Source organism: Mytilus californianus, unplaced genomic scaffold, assembly GCF_021869535.1.
Source record: "Mytilus californianus isolate M0D057914Y unplaced genomic scaffold, xbMytCali1.0.p SCAF_15, whole genome shotgun sequence".
Taxonomy (NCBI): Eukaryota; Metazoa; Mollusca; class Bivalvia; order Mytilida; family Mytilidae; genus Mytilus; species Mytilus californianus.
This window is the reverse complement of record NW_026262637.1, coordinates 12,178,847-12,205,614: the sequence shown is the minus strand read 5'-3', so window position 1 is coordinate 12,205,614 and position 26,768 is coordinate 12,178,847. Positions and strand designations below refer to the sequence as shown.

The 26,768-nt window shown below is 32.0% G+C and overlaps 1 protein-coding gene and 1 pseudogene across 1 annotated transcript; both read right to left on the bottom strand.

Annotated features, from left to right (window-relative positions):
* Nucleotides 1-18,022, bottom strand: LOC127725418 (toll-like receptor 13). Its single transcript, XM_052232353.1, has 3 exons — nt 17,882-18,022; nt 14,024-14,170; nt 1-3,044 (listed from the first exon to the last, which is right to left on the bottom strand). Exon 3 carries the CDS (start codon nt 2,989-2,991, stop codon nt 424-426), a length of 2,568 nt encoding a protein of 855 aa, XP_052088313.1. The 5' UTR covers nt 2,992-3,044; nt 14,024-14,170; nt 17,882-18,022; the 3' UTR covers nt 1-423.
* LOC127725972 (toll-like receptor 4) lies at nt 17,822-22,711 on the bottom strand (annotated as a pseudogene).
* Between the last annotated feature and the right edge of the window lie 4,057 nt (nt 22,712-26,768).

The following is a 26,768-nucleotide window of genomic DNA, read 5'->3' as shown; positions in this document are numbered from 1 at the left end:
ATTTGTTTCTTGTTTTACCTTTAAAGTCTTTAAAACAATGTGATATATTTTATTACTTTACCTTAATCGTCGTGTATGACAATACAATCGTAAATGCTAACAGCTTAATCAAAGTATAAAGTATATAAAATTTTGAAGTACCCACTTGGATTGGGGATTTCTTTACAATTAATATCAATAATAGACTTCCTGCAAATACATTCTGGTCAGCTTGACATATATGGATTTTTGTTTTACATATGCCTTATACTTAATATACCCTAATATCATAGAAGAAAGAAAAGTCTTGTTGTAAAGCAATGATTAGGCAAAGATACACTTTCAATGTTTTTTAGCTGCATGTTTAACATAATGTACCGTCAGAAGTGGTTTTTGGTCAATTTCACATTGTTTATGATTTATACCTTTCATGAACATGTTGAATTAAAAGGAATCAGTAAACAATGCCATTCGCAGTTTGTCCCAGCCAGTCTCGTTGTCATCCCATTCTATTATAGTGACATTTTGTAGAATGTCGTCTAGTTCCTGTGGAACGCATGAGGCTGTAGCTTCTTTTACAAGGATGATTATCTTTTGCAAATAATTTCTGCATTTTTCGAATTTGACTCTTTCGATTTCAAATTTGTTCCACTCGTTGTCCTGGTACGACTCAGACAGAATAATAATTGCATGTTTGCTACCAGCAATACCATGTGCTATTTCGTCTGCTTTGGTTAGTCCAATTTGGAAATCGCGGTCCTCTATGCATACTTTCATGCTCCATGAATTCTCAATTCTCTGGAGAAAATCGACCTGAATCCACTGTAGCATGTCATCTGCATATGACAAGTAAATGTCATAATTAAATTTTTTCTCTAATTTATGTTCTACGACTCTCTTAAATTTCCGATATATCCAAAAAGTTATTTTCCATCTGAAATTAAAAATAACTGCAAACGGAACAGTGAAAATAACAAATGCGACAAGAAGTCCAATTCCTACGAGCAACCAATGTTTGCTATTGCAGTTGCTAAAGTGTTCATGAAATCGTTTGTAGACATCAATTGTGTTACCTCCTGATCCATTTGTCAATGTACAGCTGAAATTTTTATTGACCCGATCAAAAACAACATTTGTGTTGAAAAGCCACCTTATAAAATCAGAAGTTTCGCATGTACATTTCAGACTGTTCCCTTCTATAAATAAATTAAACGTCCCTTCATAGATTTTACTTTTCTTATCCATCCAGTCTCTGAATGTTTTATTAATGGTTTGAAGGCGGTTGTAACTTAAATCCAATTTATTTAAGTAGGGCAAATCTATCACAGCTATAGGTATAGCAGGCAGTAAATTGTGTGCTATATTAACAATTGACAAATTCAAGTTTGTTTCAAAGGCATCTTCATCCAGATACCATAAGTTGTTGTAAGATATATCTAGTTTTTTCACGTCCGGAAATAGTTTGAAAATTTTACCAGTTTTTCCAGTCGTAAGACCAAGCATTGCATTTTTTAAAATAGCTGTTTGGACATTTTGAAAAAAAGGTACTGACGTCTCATGAATAAGTATCGTTGAGTTAAGTCCAGAAATGTCCAAATATTTCACATTAAAAGGAGTAACGGAATATATTTCTGGAAACTGCTTTATCTTCCAGTATGAAAAATCTACGTATCTGAGGTTATTGACATTCGCAAAAAATAACTTTTGTCCCGTTTGTATATACGATGTCATATAATGGGAAACACGAAGAAAAGTAAGATTGGCAGGTAAATAAATCGTGAATGTAGGTTCATCAACCATTTGAGCCTTTTCTAATACTGAGTTGTAATTTGTATATTCATTTGGAGGTTCAGATTTAATTTGGCATCCTTCTCTATATACTTCCTTTCTATAAGAAGGATTTTCCAGCACGTTTAAGTTGCAGTATTCAATATGGTTGAAGTTAATTGCATTATACGACAAGTCAAAAAATTTCAAATTGATCGTCGTCTTCATAATTCTCATTAGCTCCTGCAAATGAGGACCTAATGCTATTGAAAATCGATTGCCAGATAAAACAACATTTTCGAGACATTGGGGAGATTCAAAATCAAGTAGAAGACCTTTCTCATATCCTATAATTTCACTTTCTGCTAAAACTAAGGTTTTAACACAAATATGTAACAAATAAGTAATCATATCGTGAGATAAGAAAACAGGTTTAGGAAAATGAGATCTAATGTCTTTGAATATGATGGAAGTCATTCTTTTATATGCAAAAGGATAAAGAAGTTTTAAAGCATCTTCTAATTGTATAGCAACTCCTTCCATATTGAATATCATAAGTGATGGAAACGGCTTTAAAAAATCTGCTTCTACAATCGTTATTGTACCGAAACACTCGTGAAAGTAGATTGAAGTAATAGTTGGTGGTAAATCTACTAAGGTGTCATTAGACATCTGGTTCAAATAGCATTTTCCAAATCTTATTGTGCTCAGGTTTATTATTTTCTCGAATCCACTTAATTTGAATACAGGGTTTTGTGCAAGATCCATATATAAATCGGTTACTTTAGGCAGGTTTCCAAAGTAAGGATAAACCATTGGTTTTGATTGATTAAACCTTTTATTTATATTGTATCTGATGTCTAAGTGTTTCAGTTGTGATAACGGTTTAAATACATTGTCAAATATTTTAGAAGATGTGTTAAGTTGATTGTGCTTCATTGAGAGCCATCGTACATTTTCCAAACCATTAAAGACATCACCATCTATAGTTTGAATATTGTTAAAATCCATCGTCAGAGCTGTCAAATTTGACAAAGATTCAAAGGCTTTCTTTTTTATCGTGGAAATCTGATTGTAGCTCAGATCAAGACCTGAGATGTCTACCGGTAAACCTGTCGGCACATTTTTTAATTCAAGTCTGGTGCAATCTGCAATTATTTGATCCGCGTGTCGTTCTATTTGACATTTATGTGCAAATGTCGTCAACGTTAGTATCAAGAGGGTTATATAAACTGATCCCGTCATGATAAAAGTTGTTTAACTCATCAGTGAATAATTCTTTTATTACAAGATGAACCCTGTAATATACGAAATGTAAATAGATCATAATAAAAAAAAATATTTACAATTGTTTATAGTCGAAGGACTAAAAAATAATGTAGGGTATATGAATTCATTTTTAAATAATCTGATAAATTCAATCTGAACTGTTTGCCGTGTGATTCAATGTTCGTTACATAAAAAAACATGTGCAATATGTATTTTCATTGGCGTGCATTTCACACAAGTAATAAAACTAACTTTGTAAAAACATAATCTGATTGGAACAAAAAATTCTCTGAAACTGACATTATCAGGATTTTTGATTTCTTGATTGACTCATTACGTTAGGAGAACTGGATTTTCAGCCAGAAATTAACATTCCCATATGCATAAAAATAGAAAACAACACGTTTAATAATTTCATGCGTCCGAAGCGTTTTACTGGATTTACCTTCATCAGGAACGCTCAATGCCAAACTTTTGAAATCCGAGGGATGTATAAGTACCGAAACAGTTGAAGAGCTATATGACAAAATTACCTAAAACAAATAGCTCGAATAGTTACGGGATTACCAAGTTACGCTAGCCGGAACAGTATCTACTTAGAGACGGGATGGGAAAAATTAAGCGTCAGACGGGACGTTAAAAAATTAGCTATGTTTTATAAGATTATTAATAACCAAGCGCCAGATTATTTACACGATTTGGTTCTGGATTTTGTATCAGATATTAGTAATTATAGTTTGCGTAACAGTCTAAATATTACTATTCCCGTAAATCGTTTATCAGCATATCGACAGTCTTATTTTCCGTCATCTATTGCATTGTGGAATTCTTTAGACTTACGTATTAGACAGATTCCTACATTTTCCTTTTTTAAATTAAATTTGCATAAACTATACTATAGCAATAATAAATCTCTGAGATATGGTTCCTCAGGAGATCGTTGGTATTCTGTTTTACATACAAGGCTACGTAACGGATGTAGAGCTCTATATGCTGACTTGTTGAAAGCAAATTTGATACAAAATGCCAATTGTTCATGTGGTTTTAACAATGAAAATGTTGAACACTATTTACTATATTGTATTAATTTTTCAACTCATAGAAAACTGATATTAAACGAAATGAATGTCTTTAATGTCAATATTACTATCGATTTATTATTATTTGGTGATGATTCATTAAGTACTGAAGAAAATGATAATATTTGTTTATCTGTTCAAAAGTATATAAAAAATACCAAACGTTTCCTCTGCATTGACAACCTTAATTCTGTTAACAACACATTTGATTAAAGATATTTCTATATACATGTAATGGCAATAATTAAATGATCTTGATGAATAACTACTGTTATGTTATGGTATCAATAACGATTCAATGGATTTTAACGAAAGAATATAAAATTAAATTTCAAATATATACTTACCATAGTGTAGTTTACATCCTTTCCTTAAACTTACATATTATATTTAGATTCCACACATTATTATGACAAACACACACACACTTATTAACACTTAAAGTTATTTCTACACATGAAATGATTTGCGCATAGATAATTCCACACAAACAATTAGGTGTGTTTGTGTTTTATTTAAAACTGTAAAAAGATGCACTCGATTAAAATCCATTGATTCGCTTCAACAAGTTTACTTTTGTATTCATGTCTTTATGCTTGAATTATTTGTTTGTATGAAATATTTGATGTGTTCATTAATTAATGTGTATATTTTTCTTGTTTTGGAGAAGACGTTACAAAGTTGTAAAACTTGTGTCTGATCCATTTGTCATGTTGAACAATAAAATATGTTTAAACTAGAAAACTGGAAACTATTCACAAATGTGATAATGAACATCATGCTCGAGTAGAACAGGATGACGGCGGTGAATTCTTTAAAAATGTAAGTTATATAAAACTGGTCGATAATCAATCCTTTAAAGAGGGCTGGATGACTTTTGTGAACAAATATACTAGTAGCGTGAGGAAGCAGTGAGACGTCGTTATACTACAAGAACATTAGCTGTCATAGGTAACATTTAAAAGTGTTTGAAATATGATGTGCATTCTTATCATACAATATGTCTCCAGCTAAGTTTTTCACATCCGGGATGCTTTTGAAAACCGACAGGAAACTTTCCATAAGTGTTTCTCGTTTCTCGTTGTTTTTTGTTGTTGTTTAAATATATCAGTTTTCCTGTTAACTGTTTTACACTGGTTATGTTTTATGCCTTTGTAGCTTGCAGTTCGCAGTGAGCCAAGACATCATGTTGAAGGCCGCACTTTGACCTATAATTGTTAATTTTGTAAATAAAGATTGTGGCTTAAACGGAGAGTTGTCTCATTGGCACTCTAACCATATCTTCTTATTTATGCTTTTAGTGATGACCCAAGATTTAAATGTTACGAAAACAACCTGTTTACGGTTGTGAGCATGGTCTATATCAATTGGTGGGTAATTGCTGATTGAAAATTGTTTTTATAAAATCTATGACTTAATGAAAAGATGGTATTCTAAATTTGAATCAATCATATCATAAATATCAAATCCTTGTATTCTCATTTACAAATGTTAATGATTACAGAACAATAGAACGCATATATAAACAACCACCGGTTACCATACTGTCATTAATGGTGAGTAATCTCTTACCATGTTATAAGCAAAAAAACTACCCCTGAATATTGAAACACCAAAAAGCTTCAACTAATAACCTGACGTCAGTGAATATCATAAAAAGAATCAAAGACCCGTAATAAGCGACATCAAATATCTCCGCCCTTAACATTAAAAGGGAACTGCCTGCCAATTTTTGGCATCCTTTAGGCATAATTGATTTCAATAAAGATTTCGAAAAGCATACTTGTCTTACAAATTATGCCAACTTATTAGCTATTCGGCAGTAAAATAACGACATAAAAGGTACATTTAAATATATTTCGTTACCTTCCCTGCCCATTACTTTATTCTCTAATTCAGATTTTTCTGACCATCATATGCAATTGAGGCTCTGATGATTGGAAACTTTACCTCAAATTCCAAGAGGCCACATTGATATAGAATAATTTGAAGGGGATCCGACAAAATACGAAAACAACATAGAGATGACGGCAGTCAACATTCAACGGCAAAAATGTTTTTCACATCGTGAATGAAAACACGTATATTGGTTCGTAAACGTCCAAACAATTGAAAACACTAGTAATTAATATACAAAAAACAAAGTAAATAAAAAAAAAAATCATTTTGAAGGTGCCACAGTTCTTCTTACCTACTAGACTTAATGTAAAAGTAAACAAAAAATTATCTTTCCTTTCTGAAATAAATTTAAAAAAATGTACTGTTAAAAAAATGGGCGTAACTGTTTCACGTAACGGGAATCCTTTTTATATCTGTCATAAATAATATAGGAATTCCATGACTAATCCAAACAAATTGTAACAACCATGACTAATTTCAAAGTAAAATCAAAAGGGGAAATCCATGAAAACTGACAAAATCAAACGTAAGACTTTATCTACAAACTGAACGATAGAAATCCCATGTCTTATTCCTGACTTGGCACATGCATGTCCGTAGAAAACAAATGATTGAACCTAGTTTTACAGCTAGTTATAACTTCTACCTGTATGCTTTTCATTGACAAGTTTTGGATGCGCAACCAAAACAGACATAACTAGTTAATGTATCAATAGTTGGGATCCAGCAGCCAAAACGTTGTAAACTTACATCACATACATACCCTACAACTGACCTTAAATGCAAACAATAAGACAAGTATATCTTGCAAAAACGTCAAAAACCAAAGTTTATGTAGTTGATAGTTTATACAGTATAAAGTATACATTTTCCCAAAAGAGTACACATTAAGTAAAATATAGATACAAGGTTTTATAAAATGAAAACAAAACTGTAAAAACTCCTAGGTTCGAAACGCACCTCTAGACCCATTTGCACCAATAATGCCCAAAGTCTAAAACATTATAATTGGATGAATGAATGCAGAGTCACGACAAGAGATATACGACCAATATTAACAAAGCAGCACACATGGTAATAAAGGAAAAACTGTAAAGTAAGTAAAATGATACATTTCGTAAGCACGTAAAATAGTTAAGTGAAGAACAACATGTAGTACTTGTAAAATAATCACTGAAAATCTGTTGATACGGTCTTGGTATTTTTCGGAGTTCACACTAGCTTTCTAATTATTTATCCTCTTTCTCATCAATCAATTGAAACGCAAACTAGGAAAAAGAATTAGGAAATAAGTTTTCTTCTTTGGTTGTTTACAAATAAGTAAATTCATAATCATTTACCCAACAAAATGGATGAAAAAAAACCCAATTATCAACAAAGAGGGCTGTTCTATTTTTTGGATGCACAATTCACAGGAAAATATAAGATAGACCATTGAAAAGTTATCAAGATGCTTCATTTTTCAGATTTTTACCTGGATGTTTTTTTTTATTCAAGGTACGTGAGTTAACTACATCTTTAAGAAAAAGATTCATTAACATGTGAACAAAACAAACAACATAAACAAAAACCAAAAACAACAAACCATAGAAGAATTATCGAAAAGTATGACTGAACAGCTATAGACCAATAATCTTAACCAATAGAAAAAGGCTAGAAAATCAGTCCAGAAAAAGAACTTCATGAAGACATCTGAAAAAAAATATTTCATGTTGTTTTGCCTCTTTATACTGATGTGCAGTATTATAACTATTTTAATATTGTATCAACATCGTGCTATAATAGCAATATATATATTATGTTTCTTACCTTGTACATGTGATTCGTCGTAGATACAGAAAGAGCTAATGAATAATCTACTCTTTTCAAGACGATTGTTTGTCATTTAACTTAATGTTTACAACTGTTAACAAAGCACTCCAAATAAATTTTGTGTACTTTGTGCCTGCCACTCATCTAAATAAATCAAAAATAGAATAACTAAAGGAAGTTGTACTGTCTAAATATAGACTCGACATAATCAGTAAATTAATAATTTATGACATTATAAACTCAAAATTGTCAAGTCATATGTCGATGATGTTTCGGATGGGTTTATTTTGCATGCTGAATTGTCATATTTATCGCAACACCTTTAACGATTTAGATCTTGACATACTTAATAGACACCTGTCATTTCTTGTGAGACTGTATTGCCTCTATCTTTCCTTAGGTAATTAATCGGTTGCTGTCTCACCAACATTAGATATATTTTTGACAAGTAAACTCTAGAATGGCCAAAATATGTACTTTATATTCATGAATGATTATAATAGTAACCTTCTTTAAATTAATTAGATATAAGAAGATGTGGTTTGAGTACCAATGAACTCTCCATCCATGTCTCAATTTGTAAAAAGTAAACTATAATAGGTCTAAGAACGATTTGCAACACGAAGCAACTGCTCAAACCGAACAGAAAGCTATAAAGGATCCAAAAGGACAAGTGTAAAACAATTCAAACAGATGATTATAAATGTGTTTACTAACAATCTCTAGAGCCTTGTTGTCCTGTTGGTATAAGTAGTCAAACTACTGAACCACTGATCTGTTAACATTGAGGTTGAGAGTTCGAATTCCCTCACGTGGTGGGTGAACTCCAATCTTAATTGACTACCCATGGTCGGTGCTTCTCTACGGACACTCCGGTTTCCCCTAGCAATAAAAACTGAACGCTACGAAATAGTGTTGAAAGTGACGTTTAACACCAATTAGTCACGTATTTGTGAAACACTTTTTTTTTTTAAAGAAAGTAGAATCAGCATTTATATATTAAGTTATATTTTTTAAAGGGAGAAATTGCTTAGCATTTTACGTGTTAACGCACAGAGAAGTAACAGTACTGTAAAGTTGATACTACATTGACATGTGATATGGCTGCCTCTTGAGTCATATAATATAAAAGACTAAACATCGTATTATGCTGAAAGTGAAAAAAGGAAATAGTTAATTTAAATTCATAATAAAAGTTTGATGTACCCTGTATTAACTCTTATAAATTAGCATACATTCAGCACTTCTGAAAGGGTTCTTATTTTAATAAAAGACAAAACTAGCAAGAGCTCTTGATACATCACCAAACTAACGGTTTACGAAGTACATAAATAATTAAAATAGACAAGCAGAATTTTCCATACTTGAAAAAAGGGCAAACAAATCAAATTGAATTAGTGTGCCCTGGGAAGCGTTTGCCCAAATTCATTAAGAGTGTACGTCACTAAGCAGACAGTAAACAACCATATTTACCTATATTTTGGTATTGCCTGAATCCGATGGATGACTAATTGATACTTTATTATGGGAGAACAGGTCTTATATATTAGTTGCTGGCGTTAAACTAGCCTTCAGTGACTGAGAGTCATCTTAAATGAATTCTTTGTGTCTGTTGTTTTTATGATAATTGCTTTTTTGTGCTGCGTACCAATCAGGTGATTTAAGCTAAAAGAATACTGATTTGTATAGTCAGGTTTTATGTTTTTTTATGAACTTATGCTTATTAATCGCAACTTAAGAATGAATGCAAACATATATAGTATAATATTGTTATAAATCAAGAGGTCAATATAGTTTCAACCTACAAAATACATCCACTTAGAGAATTTCCCCTCCCGATTAAATGGTCCTAAATCATGAACTTTTGTCAAGTTTCGATGAATGGAACCCTTATTCCAAGTACCATTCTAGATATAGAAAATTATTTATCTGCATTTGTTAGTGACAAGAAGATTGCTTGCTGTTTATCTTAGATATCACAATATCAAAGAACTTCATATAACCGAGTATGATATAATTCAATCTTCTAAAGGTATGATGCTAATTAATAGGTAATTATATATAAATGAAAAAGCTTTGAGTGCCCAAACATATACAACATTCTTTTTCATTTGTCAAAATTGAATATTGACCTCTCATGTTCAAATATACCCATGTTCCATAAGGATTTTGAAAACCAATCTTAAAAATAAAAGATTTTCTAAACTTAATGTATTTTGATAAAAGAGGGTCGAGAGATAACAGAGGGACATTCAAACTCATAGATAAAAATAAACTGAAAACGCCATGGGTAAAAAAGAAAAAGACAAACAGAAAAACAATAGTACAAAAGACACAACATAGACAACTAAAGATTAAGCACCACGAACCCCACCAAAAACTTGGGTGATCTCAGATGTTCCGGAAGGGTAAACAGATCCTGCTCCACATGTGGCACCCGTCATGTTGCTCATGTTATTAAAAACTTGGTACATAGTCTAATTCGGTAGGTCACATTCGTGGAAAGGAACGGGATTGTAGTTACGACATTAGGAACATATCCGATGCAATATGTGAACGGATATTCAGTAACGGTCAACCAACTCGTGATATCGTCCGTAAAATTTACAAAGGGACTCTTGGTTTAATAGCTTCCTTGTGATCAGCAGTCATCTATCAAGGAAATCTTGATATGAAATCATGATAGGAATACAAGCCCGGGAATATCGTATCAATTCAGCAGAACTGAAAGTACATTTTAATTGATAAGTGGTTTATAATCATCATTAAGTTATCGTCATGTCAAAACACAAAGGGTGAATATATAACTACAATTGATTAAGAACTGAAAGTACATTTTAATTGATACAAATTGGAAGTACTAACCACGTATAATTTAAATCATCGTTGTCGTTCACCAATTGTTTTGTATTTTATATTTAGATCCCACGCATTATTATGACAAACACACACAGACACACTTATTAACACTTAAAGTTATTTCTACACAAGAAATGATTTGCGCATAGATAATTCCACACAAACAATTAGGTGTGTTTGTGTTTTATTTAAAACTGTAAAAAGATGCACTCGATTAAAATCCATTGATTCGCTTCAACAAGTTTCCTTTTGTATTCATGTCTTTATGCTTGAATTATTTGTTTGTATGAAATATTTGATGTGTTCAATAATTAATGTGTATATTTTTTGTTGTTTTGGCGAAGACATTACTAAGTTGTAAAACTTGTGTCTGATCCATTTGTCATGTTGAACAATAAAATATGTTTAAACTAGAAAACTGGAAACTAGTCACAAATGTGATAATGAACATCATGCTCGAGTAGAACAGGATGACGGCGGTGAATTCTTTAAAAGTGTAAGTTATATAAAACTGGTCGATAATCAATCATTTAAAGAGGGCTGGATGACGTTTGTGAACTAATATACTAGTAGCGTGAGGAAGCAGTGAGACGTCGTTATACTACAATAACATTAGCTGTCATAGGTAACATTTAAAAGTGTTTGAAATATGATGTGCATTCTTATCATACAATTTGTCTCAAGCTAAGTTTTTCACATCCGGGATGCTTTTGAAAACCGACAGGAAACTTTCCATAAGTTTTTCTCGTTTCTCGTTGTTTTTTTTTTGTTGTTGTTTAAATATATCAGTTTTCCTGTTAACTGTTTTACACTGGTTATGTTTTATGCCTTTGTAGCTTGCAGTTCGCAGTGAGCCAAGGCATCATGTTGAAGGCCGCACTTTGACCTATAATTGTAAATTTTGTAAATATACATTGTGGCTTAAACGGAGAGTTGTCTCATTGGCACTCAAACCATATATTCTTATTTATGCTTTTAGTGATGACCCCAGATTTAAATGTTACGAAAACAACCTGTTTACTATTGTGAGCATGGTCTATATCAATTGGTGTGTAATTGCTGATTGAAAATTGTTTTAATAAAATCTATGACTTAATGGAAAGATGGTATTCTAAATTTGAATCAATCATATCATAAATATCAAATCCTTGTATTCTCATTTACAAATGTTAATGATTACAGAACAATAGAACGCATATATAAACAACCACCGGTTACCATACTGTCATTAATGGTGAGTAATCTCTTACCATGTTATAAGCAAAAAAAAACTACCTTTGAATATTGAAACACCAAAAAATTTCAACTAACAACCTGACGTCAGTGAATATCATAAAAAGAATCAAAGACCCGTAATAAGCGAGATCAAATATCTCCGCCCTTAACATGAAAAGGGAACTGCCTGCCAATTTTTGGCATCCTTTAGGCATAATTGATTTCAATAAAGATTTCGAAAAGCATACTTGTCTAACAAGTTATGTCAACTTATTACCAATTGGGCAGTAAAATTACGACATAAAAGGTACATTTAAATATATTTCGTTCGTTACCTTCCCTGCCCATTACTTTATTCTCTAGATCAGATTTTTCTGACCATCATATGCAATTGAGGCTCTGATGATTGGAAACTTTACCTCAAATTCCAAGAGGCCACATTGATATAGAATAATTTGAAGGGGATCCGACAAAATACAAAACCAACATAGAGATGACGGCAGTCAACATTCAACGGCAAAAATGTTTTTCACATCGTGAATGAAAACACGTATATTGGTTCGTAAACGTCAAAACAATTGAAATCACTAAGAATTAATATACAAAAAACAAGGTAAATAAAAAAAATCATTTTGAAGGTGCCATCACAGTACTTCTTACCTACTAGACTTAATGTAAAAGTAAACAAAAGATTATCTTTCCTTTCTGAAATAAATTAAAAAAAAAAAAATGCACTGTTAAAAAAAAATGGGCATAACTGTTTCACGTAACGGGAATCCTTTTTATATCTGTCATAAATAATATGGGAATTCCATGACTAATCCAAAAAAATTATAACAACCATGACTAACTGCAAAGTAAAATGAAAAGGGGAAATCCATGAAAACTGACAAAATCAAACGTAAGACTTTATCTACAAACTGAACGATAGAAATCCCATGTCTTATTCCTGACTTGGCACATGCATGTCCGTAGAAAACAAATGATTGAACCTATGTTTCATTGACAAGTTTTGGATGAGCAACCAAAACAGACACAACTAGTTAATGTGTCAATAGTTGGGATCCAGCAGCCAAAACTTTGTAAACTTACATCACATGCATACCCTACAACTGACCTTAAATGCAAACAATAAGACAAGTATATCTTGCAAAAACGTCAAAAACCAAAGTTTATGTAGTTGATAGTTCATACAGTATTAAGTATACATTTTCACGAAAGAGTACACATTAAGTAAAATATAGATACAAGGTTTTACAAATGAAAACGAAACTGTAAAAACCCCTAGGTTCGAAACGCACCTCTAGACCCATTTGCACCAATAATGCCCAAAGTCTAAAACATTATAATTGGATGAATGAATGCCGAGTCACGACGAGAGATATACGACCAATATTAACAAAGCAGCACACATGGTAATAAGGGAAAAACTGTAAAGTAAATAAAATGATACATTTCGTAAGCACGTAAAATAGTAAAGGGAAGAACAACATGTAGTACTTGTAAAGTAATCACTGAAAATCTATTTATAAGGTCTTGGTATTTTTCGGTGTTCACACTAGCTTTTCAATTTTTATCCTCTTTCTCATCAATCAATTGAAACGCAAACTAGGAAAAGAATTAGGAAATAAGTTTTCTTCTTCGGTTGTTTACAAATAAGTAAATTCATAATCATTTACCCAACAAAATGGATGAAAAAAAACCCAATTATCAACAAAGAGGGCTGTTCTATTTTTTGGATGCACAATTCACAGGAAAATATAAGATAGACCATTGAAATGTTATCAAGATGCTTCATTTTTCAGATTTTTACCTGGATGTTTTTTTTTATTCAAGGTACGTGAGTTAACTATATCTTTAAGAAAAAAAATCATTAATATGTGAACAAAACAAACAACATAAACAAAAACCAAAAAAAAACCATAGAAGAATTATCGAAAAGTATGACTGAACAGCTATAGACCAATAGTCTTAACCAATAGAAAAAGGCTAGAAATTCAGTCCAGAAAAAGAACTTCATGAAGACATCTGAAAATAATATTTCATGTTGTTTTGCCTCTTTATACTGATGTGCAGTATTATAACTATTTTAATATTGTATCAACATCGTGCTATAATAGCAAAATATATATTATGCTTCTTACCTTGTACATATGATTCGTTGTAGATACCGAAAGAGCTAATAAATTATCTACTCTTTTCAAGACGATTGTTTGTCATTTAACTTAATGTTTACAACTGTTAACAAAACACTCCAAATAAATTTTGTGTACTTTGTGCCTGCCACTCATCTAAATAAATCAAAAATAGAATAATTAAAGGAAGTTGTACTGTCTAAATATAGACTCGATATAATCAGTAAATTAATAATTTATAACATTATAAACTCAAAATTGTCAAGTCATATGTTGATGATGTTTCGGATGGGTTTATTTTGCATGCTGATTTGTCATATTTATCGCAACACCTTTAACGGCTTAGATCTTGACATACTTAATAGACACCTGTCATTTCTTGTGAGACTGTATTGCCTCTATCTTTCCTAAGGTAAATAATCGGTTGCTGTCTCACCAACATTAGATATATTTTTGACAAGTAAACTCTATAATGGCCAAAATATGTACTTTATATTCATGAATGATTATAATAGTAACCTTCTTTAACTTAATTAGATATAAGAAGATGTGGTTTGAGTACCAATGAACTCTCCATCCATGTCTCAATTTGTAAAAAGTAAACTATAATAGGTCTAAGAACGGTTTGCAACACGAAGCAACTGCTCACACCGAACAGAAAGCTATAAAGGATCCAAAAGGACAAGTGTAAAACAATTCAAACAGATGATTATAAATGTGTTTACTAACAATCTCTAGAGCCTTGTTGTCCTGTTGGTATAAGTAGTCAAACTACTGAACCACTGATCTGTTAACACTGAGGTTGAGAGTTCGAATTCCCTCACGTGGTGGGTGAACTCCAATCTTAATTGACTACCCATGGTCGGTGCTTCTCTACGGATACTCCGGTTTCCCCTAGCAATAAAAACTGACCGCTACGAAATAGTGCTGAAAGTGACGTTTAACACCAATTAGTCACGTATTTGTGAAACACTTTTTTTTTTAAAGAAAATAGAATCAGCATTTATATATTAAGTTATATTTTTTAAAGGGAGAAATTGCTTAACACGTGTTAACGCACAGAGAAGTAACAGTACTGTAAAGTTGATACTACATTGACATGTGATATGGCTACCTCTTGAGTAATATAATATAAAAGACTATACATTGTATTATGCTTTAAGTGAAAAAAGGAAATAGTTAATTTAAAATCATAATAAAAGTTTGATGTACCCTGTATTAACTCTTATAAATTAGCATACATTCAGCACTTCTGAATGGGTTCTTATTTTAATAAAAGACAAAACTAGCAAGAGCTCTTGATACATCACCAAACTAACGGTTTACGAAGTACATAAATAGTTAAAATAGACAAGCAGAATTTTCCATACTTGAAATAAAAAGCAAACAAATCAAATTGAATTAGTGTGCTCTGGGAAGCGTTTGCCCAAATTCATTAACAGTGTACGTCACTAAGCAGACAGTAAACAACCATATTTACCTATATTTTGGTATTGCCTAAATCCGATGGATGACTAATTGATACTTTATTATGGGAGAACAGGTCTTATATATTAGTTGCTGGCGTTAAACTAGCCTTCAGTGACTGAGAGTCATCTTAAATGAATTCTTTGTGTCTGTTGTTTTTATGATAATTGCTTTTTTGTGCTGCGTACCAATCAGGTTATTTAAGCCAAAAGAATACTGATTTGTATAGTCACGTTTTATGTTTTTTTATGAACTTATACTTATTAATGCCAACTTAAGAATGAATACAAACATATATAGTATAATATTGTTATGAATCAAGAGGTCAATATAATTTCAACCTACAAAATACATCCACTTAGAGAATTTCCCCTCCCGATTCAATGGTCCAAAATCATGAACTCTTGTAAAGTTTTGATGAATGGAACCCTTATTCCAAGTACCATTCTAGATATAGAAAATTATTTATCTGCATTTGTTAGTGACAAGAAGATTGCATGCTGTTTATCTTAGATATCACAATATCAAAGAACTTCATATAACCGAGTATGATATAATTCAATCTCCTAAAGGTATGATGCTAATTAATAAGTAATTATATATAAATGAAAAAGCTTTGAGTGCCCAAACATATACAGCATTCTTTTTCATTTGTCAAAATTGAATATTGACCTCCCATGTTCAAATATACCCATGTTCCATAAGGATTTTGAAAACCAATCTTAAAAATAAATGACTTTCTAAACCTAATGTATTTTGATAAAAGAGGGTCGAAAGATAACAGAGGGACATTCAAACTCATAGATAAAAATAAACTGAAAACGCCATGGGTAAAAAAGAAAACGACAAACAGACAAACAATAGTACAAAAGACACAACATAGACAACTAAAGACTAAGCACCACGAACCCCACCAAAAACTTGGGTGATCTCAGATGTTCCGGAAGGGTAAGCAGATCCTGCTCCACATGTGGCACCCGTCATGTTGCTCATGTTATTAAAAACCTGGTACATAGTCTAATTCGGTAGGTCACATTCGTGGAAAGGAACGGGATTGTAGTTACGACATTAGGAACATATCCGATGCAATCTGTGAAACGGATATTCAGTAACGGTCAACCAACTCGTGATATCGTCCGTAAAATTTACAAAGGGACTCTTGGTTTAATAGCTTCCTTGTGATCAGCAATCATCTATCAAGGAAATCATGATATGAAATCATGATAGGAATACAAGCCCGGGAATATCGTATCAATTCAGCAGAACTGAAAGTACATTTTAATTGATAAGTGGTTTATAATCATCATTAAGTTGTCGTCATGTCAAAAAACAAAGGGTGAATATATAACTAAAATTGATTAAGAACTGAAAGTACATTTTAATTGATACAAATTGGAAGTACTAACCACATATAATTTAAATCATCGTTGTCGTTCACCAATTGTTTTGTATTTTATATTTAGATCCCACGCATTATTATGAAAAACACACACACACTTATTAACACTTGAAGTTATTTCTACACAAGAAATAATTTGCGCATAGATAATTCCACACAAACAATTAGGTGTGTTTGTGTTTTATTTAAAACTGTAAAAAGATGCACTCGATTAAAATCCATTGATTCGCTTCAACAAGTTTCCTTTTGTATTCATGTCTTTATGCTTGAATTATTTGTTTGTATAAAATATTTGATGTGTTCATTAATTAATGTGTATATTTTTTGTTGTTTTGGAGAAGACGTTACTAAGTTGTAAAACTTGTGTCTGATCCATTTGTCATGTTGAACATTAAATATGTTTAAACTAGAAAACTGGAAACTAGTCACAAATGTGATAATGAACATCATGCTCGAGTAGAACAGGATGACGGCGGTGAATTCTTTAAAAATGTAAGTTATATAAAACTGGTCGATAATCAATCCTTTAAAGAGGGCTTGATGACTTTTGTGAACTAATATACTAGTAGCGTGAGGAAGCAGTGAGACGTCGTTATACTACAAGAACATTAGCTGTCATAGGTAACATTTAAAAGTGTTTTAAATATGATGTGCATTCTTATCATACAATTTGTCTCAAGCTAAGTTTTTCACATCCGGGATGCTTTTGAAAACCGACAGGAAAATTTCCATAAGTGTTTCTGGTTTCTCGTTGTTTTTTTTTTGTTGTTTAAATATATCAGTTTTCCTGTTAACTGTTTTACACTGGTTATGTTGTATGCCTTTGTAGCTTGCAGTTCGCAGTGAGCCAAGACATCATGTTGAAGGCCGCACTTTGACCTATACTTGTTAATTTTGTAAATAAAGATTGTGCCTCTTTATACTGATGTGCAGTATTATAACTATTTTAATATTGTATCAACATCGTGCTATAATAGCAAAATATATATTATGCTTCTTACCTTGTACATGTGATTCGTTGTAGATACCAACAGAGCTAATAAATTATCTACTCTTTTCAAGACGATTGTTTGTCATTTAACTTAATGTTTACAACTGTTAACAAAGCACTCCAAATAAATTTTGTGTACTTTGTGCCTGCCACTCATCTAAATAAATCAAAAATAGAATAATTAAAGGAAGTTGTACTGTCTAAATATAGACTCGACATAATCAGTAAATTAATAATTTATAACATTACTAACCACGTATAATTTAAATCATCGTTGTCGTTCACCAATTGTCCACGATCTATGCAAATATTTTTGCTGATAGTTAAAGTATTCTAAAGATTTTGCCCAATTTGTTTAGAAAAACAATCAGTTGCCATTTGCATTGACATGACAACATACAAATGTTTTCTCTGTTTACAAAGTTTCATGGTATTTTAAAAAATATCAGCTTACCATCACAAGTTAAATGCAATTGCCAAAAGATGCAGAAAGAAGCTTTAAAATCCGATCATTATATTCATTCATTCTGGATGTTTTTGACATATATGAAAACGCATATTACAAACAAAAGGAATACTTCTTTATTTGTTACACATCAGCAAATACCCCACAAATTATTCTAAACAAGTTAAATTATCACCTTCCCAGCTGATATGGAAAATTGACCAAATTGGAATTGACCAATTGTAGAACCCGGAAATAAACTAATTGTCAGTTTTGATTCCCAAGTAAGAAATGTCATCCCAGCTTATGTATTTCAATTAACACAAAATGCTAATTATGGTGTCTTCACAAATCTTGTGATGAAAGATAATTTCATATTGGCTACTGTTGCTCTTGTATTGTTTTTAAGTTCCTTGGTATTGGAAAACTAAGTCACGTCAGATGAAATATGACTCCTTATTAGTTCTTATAGAATTAGAAACTACTGTTTCTGGGGCGCTAATTTTGATTTATGTCAGGCCCAAAGAAATAGGACCAACAATCTCATGGTGTCACATACAAAAGGTAATACTACCCGATGGATTAAAAAGTTTTGATTGAGTGATTATTGTTTCTTCACATCAAGTGGCATTATTTCAGGACAATATTTACAACCAAAAACAATAGGTAGCTGATGCAGGGTATGTGTCAACCAGGATAAAAGGCAGGAATAAAATTGAGAATGGAAATGGGGAATGTGTCAAAGAGACAACAACCCGACCAAAGAGCAGACAACAGTATCTACTAGCTGCACGTGCTAACATGCTACGTGTTTTAAAGATATGTTGAGGAAGCTGATATAGCGGTAGGGAAGGATGATAAATATTACATGTTTGCTACCACAATATCGTTTGCTATTTCATCTGCTTTATCACCTCCAATACAAAAAATTGTGGTCCTCTGTGCATACTTTCGTATGCCATAAACATACTATTCTTAGTAGAAAGTCATCATGAACCCACTGACAAATGTACGATATATCCAATTAGTTATTTTCCATCGGAAATTCAAATACATTGCCAATGGAACAGTAAAAAAAACTCCTATTCATAAGGGCAATAAGTTTTGCTCTTGTAGTTGCCAAAGTGTTCATGAAATCGACTGTAGACAACCACGGTGTTACTTTCCGATCCATTTGGCAAGGTGTAGATTACATTTTTATTTACCTGATCAAAAACGACATTTGTAAATTTAATGATGGTCTCAATGTGCATTTTGAATCATTGCTATACAGACTGAGATACTAAATAAAAATGAAGATAGAATTAAGTGTAAATAGATATCTAGCTGAACCAGATGGGTGTTTATGTAGGAATTCTGTAAGTTGTATACGGCAACAAAAATATATATAATAATAATAATAATAACAACAATACCGAACTCAAGGCAAATTCTAAACGGAAAGCCCGTTATCAAATCGTAAAGTCATAAGCTCAAACACAGCATACGAATGGAAATAACTATTACATTTCTGACTGGGTTATACATTTCCTTCTGTGGAAAATAATGAATCATTAAATATTGACACTGAATCTCATTAGCCACGAGGGAAAATACAAACAAGAAAAACTCCTATTACAAGCAATTTTAAACTATCTATACATGTATATAGCATAGCTTATAGCTAAGGGTTTGAATCGAAGGTAACACGAAAACGGATTCAATGAGGTCGAGGTAGTTGCAACTGAATAATTCATCAGCGATGTTTCTTACTTTATTTTGATAAAACTTAACCATCTGAAACATCTGGCTGCTAAACGCGAATTATTATCTCCATGTTAGATAAGTTTATTGCTTTGCCTTAATCGTTGTGTTTGCCAATACTATCGTATATGTTACAGCTTCCTCAGAGATATGGAAAATATGGAAAAAAAACTGTATAATTATATAGTTTTGAGGTCCCACCTGGGTTGGGGATTTCTTAAAATTCATATCAATAATAGACTCCTACTAATACATTCCGATTGATCGACCTATTTGAATCTTTTTACGTATATAATACTCAACACAAGTAACGATACAAAAGTTTGAACTTCAATTTATCATAAAATATAATTAATAGGAAAAAACTGTTAAATTATCCAATGAAAAACACACATTTGCAAAGCAAATGCATATGATTAAAAGAATCTGACCAAATTGAAAAGTGAAAATTACGTGTTATTTAACACATGGGGCAAATTTATTTCTCCGGAAAATGATGACACTTTTTTTCGAAGATGAGAATTAAGTATTCAAATATCTGCTTAGGCATTCACAATTTTAAGAAGACCGTGTTTGAGTTAAAAGTTTTAAGTTCTCATTTTGAATTTTGAATTTGGGGTGAAAATACGATTTTTAAAATTTCAAAAATTGCAAAAAAATCAGGTAATTGCCTTATATCAATGGTTTTGATAAGAAAATAACACTCTGTAAATATTAGACCAATTTGGCAATTATTTACCTTGGTACATCGTATCCAATATATATATATTTTGTAAAATGTCGGCCATTTTATGTGGAACACAGGTATCCGAAGTGAAGCTTCTTTTACAAGGATGATTATCTTCTGCATGTAATTTCTACATTTTTCGAATTTGACTCTTTCGATTTCAAATTTGTTCCACTCGTTATCCTTGTACGACTCATCTAAAAATTTCATGTTTGCTGCTAGCAATAGCATGTGCTATTTCATCTGCTTTCGCTACTCCAATTTGCAAATCGCGGTCCTCTACCCATACTTTTATGTGCCATGAAGCACTATTATCTGAGGAAAATTGCCTTGAATCCACTGAGGCATGTCATCTGCATATGACAAGTGAATATCATAATTAAATTTTCTTTCTAATTTATGCTCTACTACTCTTTTAAATTAACGGTATATCCAAAAAGTTATTTTCCATCTGAAATCAAAAATAGCTGCAAACGGAACAGTGAAAATGACAAAAGCGACAAGAAGTCCTATTCCTACGAGCAACCAATTTTTGCTATTGCAGTTGCTAAAGCGTTAATGAAATCTTTTGTAGACATCCATTGTGTTACTTTCCGATCCATTTGTCAATGTACAGCTGAAGTTTTTATTAACCCGATCAAAAACAACATTTGTTCTGAAAAGCCACCTTATAAAATCGGATGTGTCGCAGGTGCATGTTATACTGTTCCCTTCTACGGACAAATTAAATGTTCCTTCAAAGATTCTAATTTTCTTATCTATCCAATCTCTTAATGTTTTATTAATTGTTTAATGGCGTTTGTAACTTATATCAAATTTACTTATGGCATGGTAAATTCAATGCTATTGGTATAGCTGGCACTAAATTGTGTGCAATATTGACATTTGACAAGTTTAAGTTTGTTTCAAAGGCATCTTCATCCAGATACCATAAGTTGTTGTATGATATATCTCGTGTTTTCATAGCCGGAAAAAGTTTGAATATTTTACCAGTCTTTCCAATTGTTAAACCAAGCATTGAATGTTTTTAAAATAGCTGTTTTGACATTTTTAAAAAACGGAACTGACGTCTCATGAATAAGATTGGTTGAGTTAAGTCCAGAAATGTCCAAATATTTCACATTAAAAGGAGTATCGGAATATATTTAAGGAAACTGTTTTATCTGCCAGTATGAGAAATCTAAATATCTTAGATTATTGGCATTAGCTACAAATAACTTTTGTCCCGCATGTGTATATCGTGACGTTCAATTCCTCGTTCATTTTAGTTTTTTCTAATATTAGATTATAACCTTTATATTCATTTAAAGTTGTAGACTTTATTTGTCATCCTTCTCTATATACTTCCTTTCTATAAGAAGGATTTTCCAGCACGTTTAAGTTGCAGTATTCAATATGGTTGAAGTTAATTGCATTATACGACAAGTAAACAAATTTCAAATTGATTGTTTTCTTTGCAAATTGCATGAGTTCCGCCCAATGGGGTAAAACAGTAACACGTATATTTATTTTAAACTAGTGACCAGAATGAAATTGGAAAAATTATTGTAATACTGACAAAATACCTTCTTTTTTTTTTATAGAGTTTTGACTTATTTTGTGCGGTCCTCATAATCCCTTTACATAGGTGGGTACCTTGTTCATATAGGTCAAACATCAGTGCAATTACATGCTAGCGTGAGTGTCTGATATGTCAATTTTTATTCAAAGAGATCCAAATTTAATTAAATTCATACTAAGATTATTCTACCGGTTATGGAAATTGTTATTGAGATATAACATCGCGCACCTGCTTCAGAACTTCCTTGTGTATCGTCCCACAAGTTTTTGTAAACAAATAATTTTATACTCACCGTTGCAATTGAAACCTGGATTTCTTCATGAAAAATGAACATTAAGTTGTCTCGTGATGTTTTAATGTCCATTAAAAAGTATTTCCTGAATGCCCGTGTAGACATAAATAAAGAGACAAACATTGCAAATGCAAGTTATTGCCGCATGTTGACAGAGAAGTCAAAATTAAAATGATTACATAACCACCGTTAGTACAATGTCATCACCTAACGTGCAAAATTCCGTGACTAGAAACTATTAAGCAATGCTTGATCAAATGAGTAGTACTCATAGATTGATTTTAAACTATGCAAAAAGAAAAAAGAAAAAAAAAAAGACAATTATGATAAAAGAAAACATTTTTTAGAGCAATACTATTTGGAAAAATGTGGCGATACAACGGTATTAAATATTTTTCTTTGAATTTAAAATGTCCAACTATTATAGTTCTGATAAAAACTCGTAGTATGTAGAAATATCGTTCGTTTTATAGTTGTATACGGAGAGATGCCATTGCACCTGGAAATATATTGCTATCTCCATAGTTATCGAAAGATGGTATAGAACATTGTAAGATTAACCTGATGATTTGCCTATGTTAGGTCCAGCCAATTAGTATAAGATGATATACGTAAAGATAGGTGATGTATTAATAGGATTTCAAATCCGAAAAATATCAATATATAAGTAAACTCAAAGATAGGAAACAATATTATACATTGATCATAGCAGTATTTGAAGTCCAAAGCAGTCGTTGATTTTAATATGTTGTTAAATTCAAAATATGAAAAAAAAAAAATTCATAAGCTGAAGCCTGGTAACAAGAATATATGAACTGAAAATAAAACAAACACTTACAAATTTAAGACTGTCTTCAGATAAATCCTATAGATTAATTGAATGATGTTTAATTGTTGTAATGGAATATTTGTGAAGAATGTAAATATCTTGACTTAAATCTGTTTTAGCTGGCAAGGACAGAAATACTGTAAATGTTGATAAACAAATTTTCAATATGTTTATATTCAAAATGCTCTGCCCTACAGAGTTCTTATTGAAATTGAATCAAATACAATAAATGTTCCGTGTCGATTGAATATTTAAGATGTTGTTTGGTGAACTACTTCTTAAACTGTCACGCTCTACCTGCTATATATATGAGAGAGAGACACACATTATTATTATGTAACACTTAAAAAGAAAAAAAAAAAACCTAAAAAAACCTACTACAAACTTCCTTTTAGAAAATTTTTCAACTAATATCATTTCAAATTTAAGTTACATTTTCTTCAAAAATAATAAACAATTTTGAAAAACTAAGGCTTTTCTACCTCAGGAATAGATTACCTTAGCCGTATTTGGCAAAACTTTTAGGAATGTTTGATCCTCAATGCTTTTCAACTTCGTACTTTATTTGGCCTTTAACATTTTTCGATTCGAGCGTCACTGATGTGTCTTTTGTAGGACAAAATACCAAATTTCAATCCTGGTATGTTTGGTGAGTTTATTTACAGTATTATTTGAAAATTGTGTTCGAATCGGCTGCTAGAAATTACTATGCCCCAATATGAAATATGTGTGTACGTTATAAATAAATATCAAAACAGTGAATCGAATAATCATGTCGATAAATAAAATGAACCATTTCACTGTTATTTCATTAAATCCCTCAATAAACCTTGATATTATGCTTTCTTTCAATATGTACTACCGGAGACATATAAAAACAAAAGATTCAAAATTCAACGAACTATCGTATATTATTGCGACCACTAGTGAGTCCTCACAATATAGCCTGTGGTAATCAAACGTAATAAAATTAATTCGCATACGGATGAATGATCTATCAAACACTGTAATGAAAACAGAGTTGGCTTTCATGTATGAACATTTTGCCTTATATTTTCGTAGGTATTATTTAGGTCTCAAATCGAAAGTAAAAGAAATATAGCTTACATTTGGGTTAATGACCTTTTATGGGCTATGGAAGTCTTATATGAAAAGAAAAATTGGTGTAATCGGGCAATATATTTTATCCTTTATCGTGGAAAAAATTCCAAGTAGTTCGAACATCTAACAAAAATTACAAACCTGACCTTACTACATCCTAAAGTTCTATACGGATGACACCTTAAACATGTTTGTGATCATCACTTGTTTAGATTTTAAACATGTAATACTTATTCTGTTTGGATCCCAAACGTGTTATGACTATTTAGTTTGAATCCTAATCGTGTGATGTCTATTTTACTAAGTATTTTTACCCATGATTCATCTATCTTGACAGGTGGTGCTGCTAATGAATAATATTTGAAATCAAACAACAAAAATAAGCATTAGGTCAAAATGGGGGAGGGGGGAATCGCAGGTACTCTTGAAGTATCAGCAGACACTGCTGCACATATTGCACCGGCGTGTTGCTCATTTTACACTGAATTATTCGTTAAGTGTATGTTCCCTTTTGTTAATATGTATTTGATTGAGTTAAGCCATTTCAATTGATATTTTATAGTGTGTCTTTCTATGTTATGATGTTTCACTAATGTTTCAGATAAGGGTGAATGTTTGGTCCCATAAAAATGTTTAAACCCGCCACAATTGTATGCACCTGTCCTAAGTCATGATGTTCAGTAGTTGTCGTTTGTTGGTGTAGTTCATAAGTGTATCTCGTTTCTTGTTTTTTATATAGATTAGACCGTTGGTTTTCCCGTTTGAATGGTTTTACACTAGTATTTTTTGGTTCCCTTTATAGCTTGCTGTTGAGTGTGAGCAAAGGCTCCGTGTTGAAGACCGTACTTTGACCTATAATGGTTTACTTTTATAAATTGTGACTTGAATGGAGAGTTGTCTCATTGGCACTCATACCATACCTTCTTATATCTATGTATGCACTGTAGTTAGTACACAACAAAAAATCAATAAAAAATAAAACAAAAGACAATTTCACGCCAGAAACTCGTTCTATTGTTCTTTCTACGGTACAGGCAGACGGGATTTGTGGATGACCATCAATTACCAGATCAATGTGTAGTAACAAAGCAACGTCAATAAAATATGATTATGTAACGTCATTTCGAGACATGTTTACGACCGCAACGTCAACTGCTGAAGTCATGGCAGACGGTGCCATGCAAAAAAATGTTCCCAATTTACTAAAATGCCTACGAATTGACTGCAGAAATAATTTTAAACCACTTAATTGCTCAATCACACTGTAATGCATGGGACAGAGGCTAACTCAGAACTCAAAACATGACCAACAGAATTGTTTGACCTTTCTGACAATCATTTTGGCGTTGGTTGCAAGTTGCCGTTGACGATGACGATGACACATCCATTGATAAAGAAAAATCCAAGCATTTAGTGCATACCACTTATTTGGAATTTTAAAAAATGACGTCACAAGTTCAACTTTTGATGTGCAAACATTTTCACGACAATTGAGAAATGAATCAGATTTATGTTTATACATTTATTTTATAAAAATAGCCTTTTTGAAAATGTGTATCAAACAGAATAATCTAGTGTTGCATTTTTAAAGTCCGTCAGTATATCGTAAAAGAGGGGCGAAAGATTCCTGGGGACATTCAAAATCATATATCAAACATAAACTGACAACGCCTTGGCTGAAAATGAAAAAGACAAAGAACAGCACACAAACACAACATAGACAACTAAAGACTAAGCAACACGAACCCCACCAAAAATTGGGGACGATCTCAGGTGCTCCGGAAGGGTAAGCAGATCCTGCTTCACATGTGGCACCCGTCGTGTTGTTTATGTTATTACAAATCCGGTAAATAATCTAATTCGGTAGGTCACATTCATGAAAAGGGAACGGGATTGTAGTAACGACACAAGGAACATATCCGATATCATCTGTGTAAGGGATATTCCATAACGGTCAACCAACTCGTGATGTCGTCTGTAAAACTTACAAAGGGATGATTTCAACTTCACCATTTGGAACCATTGGTTAAATAGCTTCCTTGTGAGAAGCAACTCTCTGTCAAGGAAGTCATGATAGGAAATACAAGCCCGGGAATATCAGTTGGGAGTTATATACCCCGTATGTAGGCGCTGCTCGAAAAATTTTGCGGCTGACTTATTTTTCGTTTACTCAGTAAAAACAAATCTGTAATTCAGTAA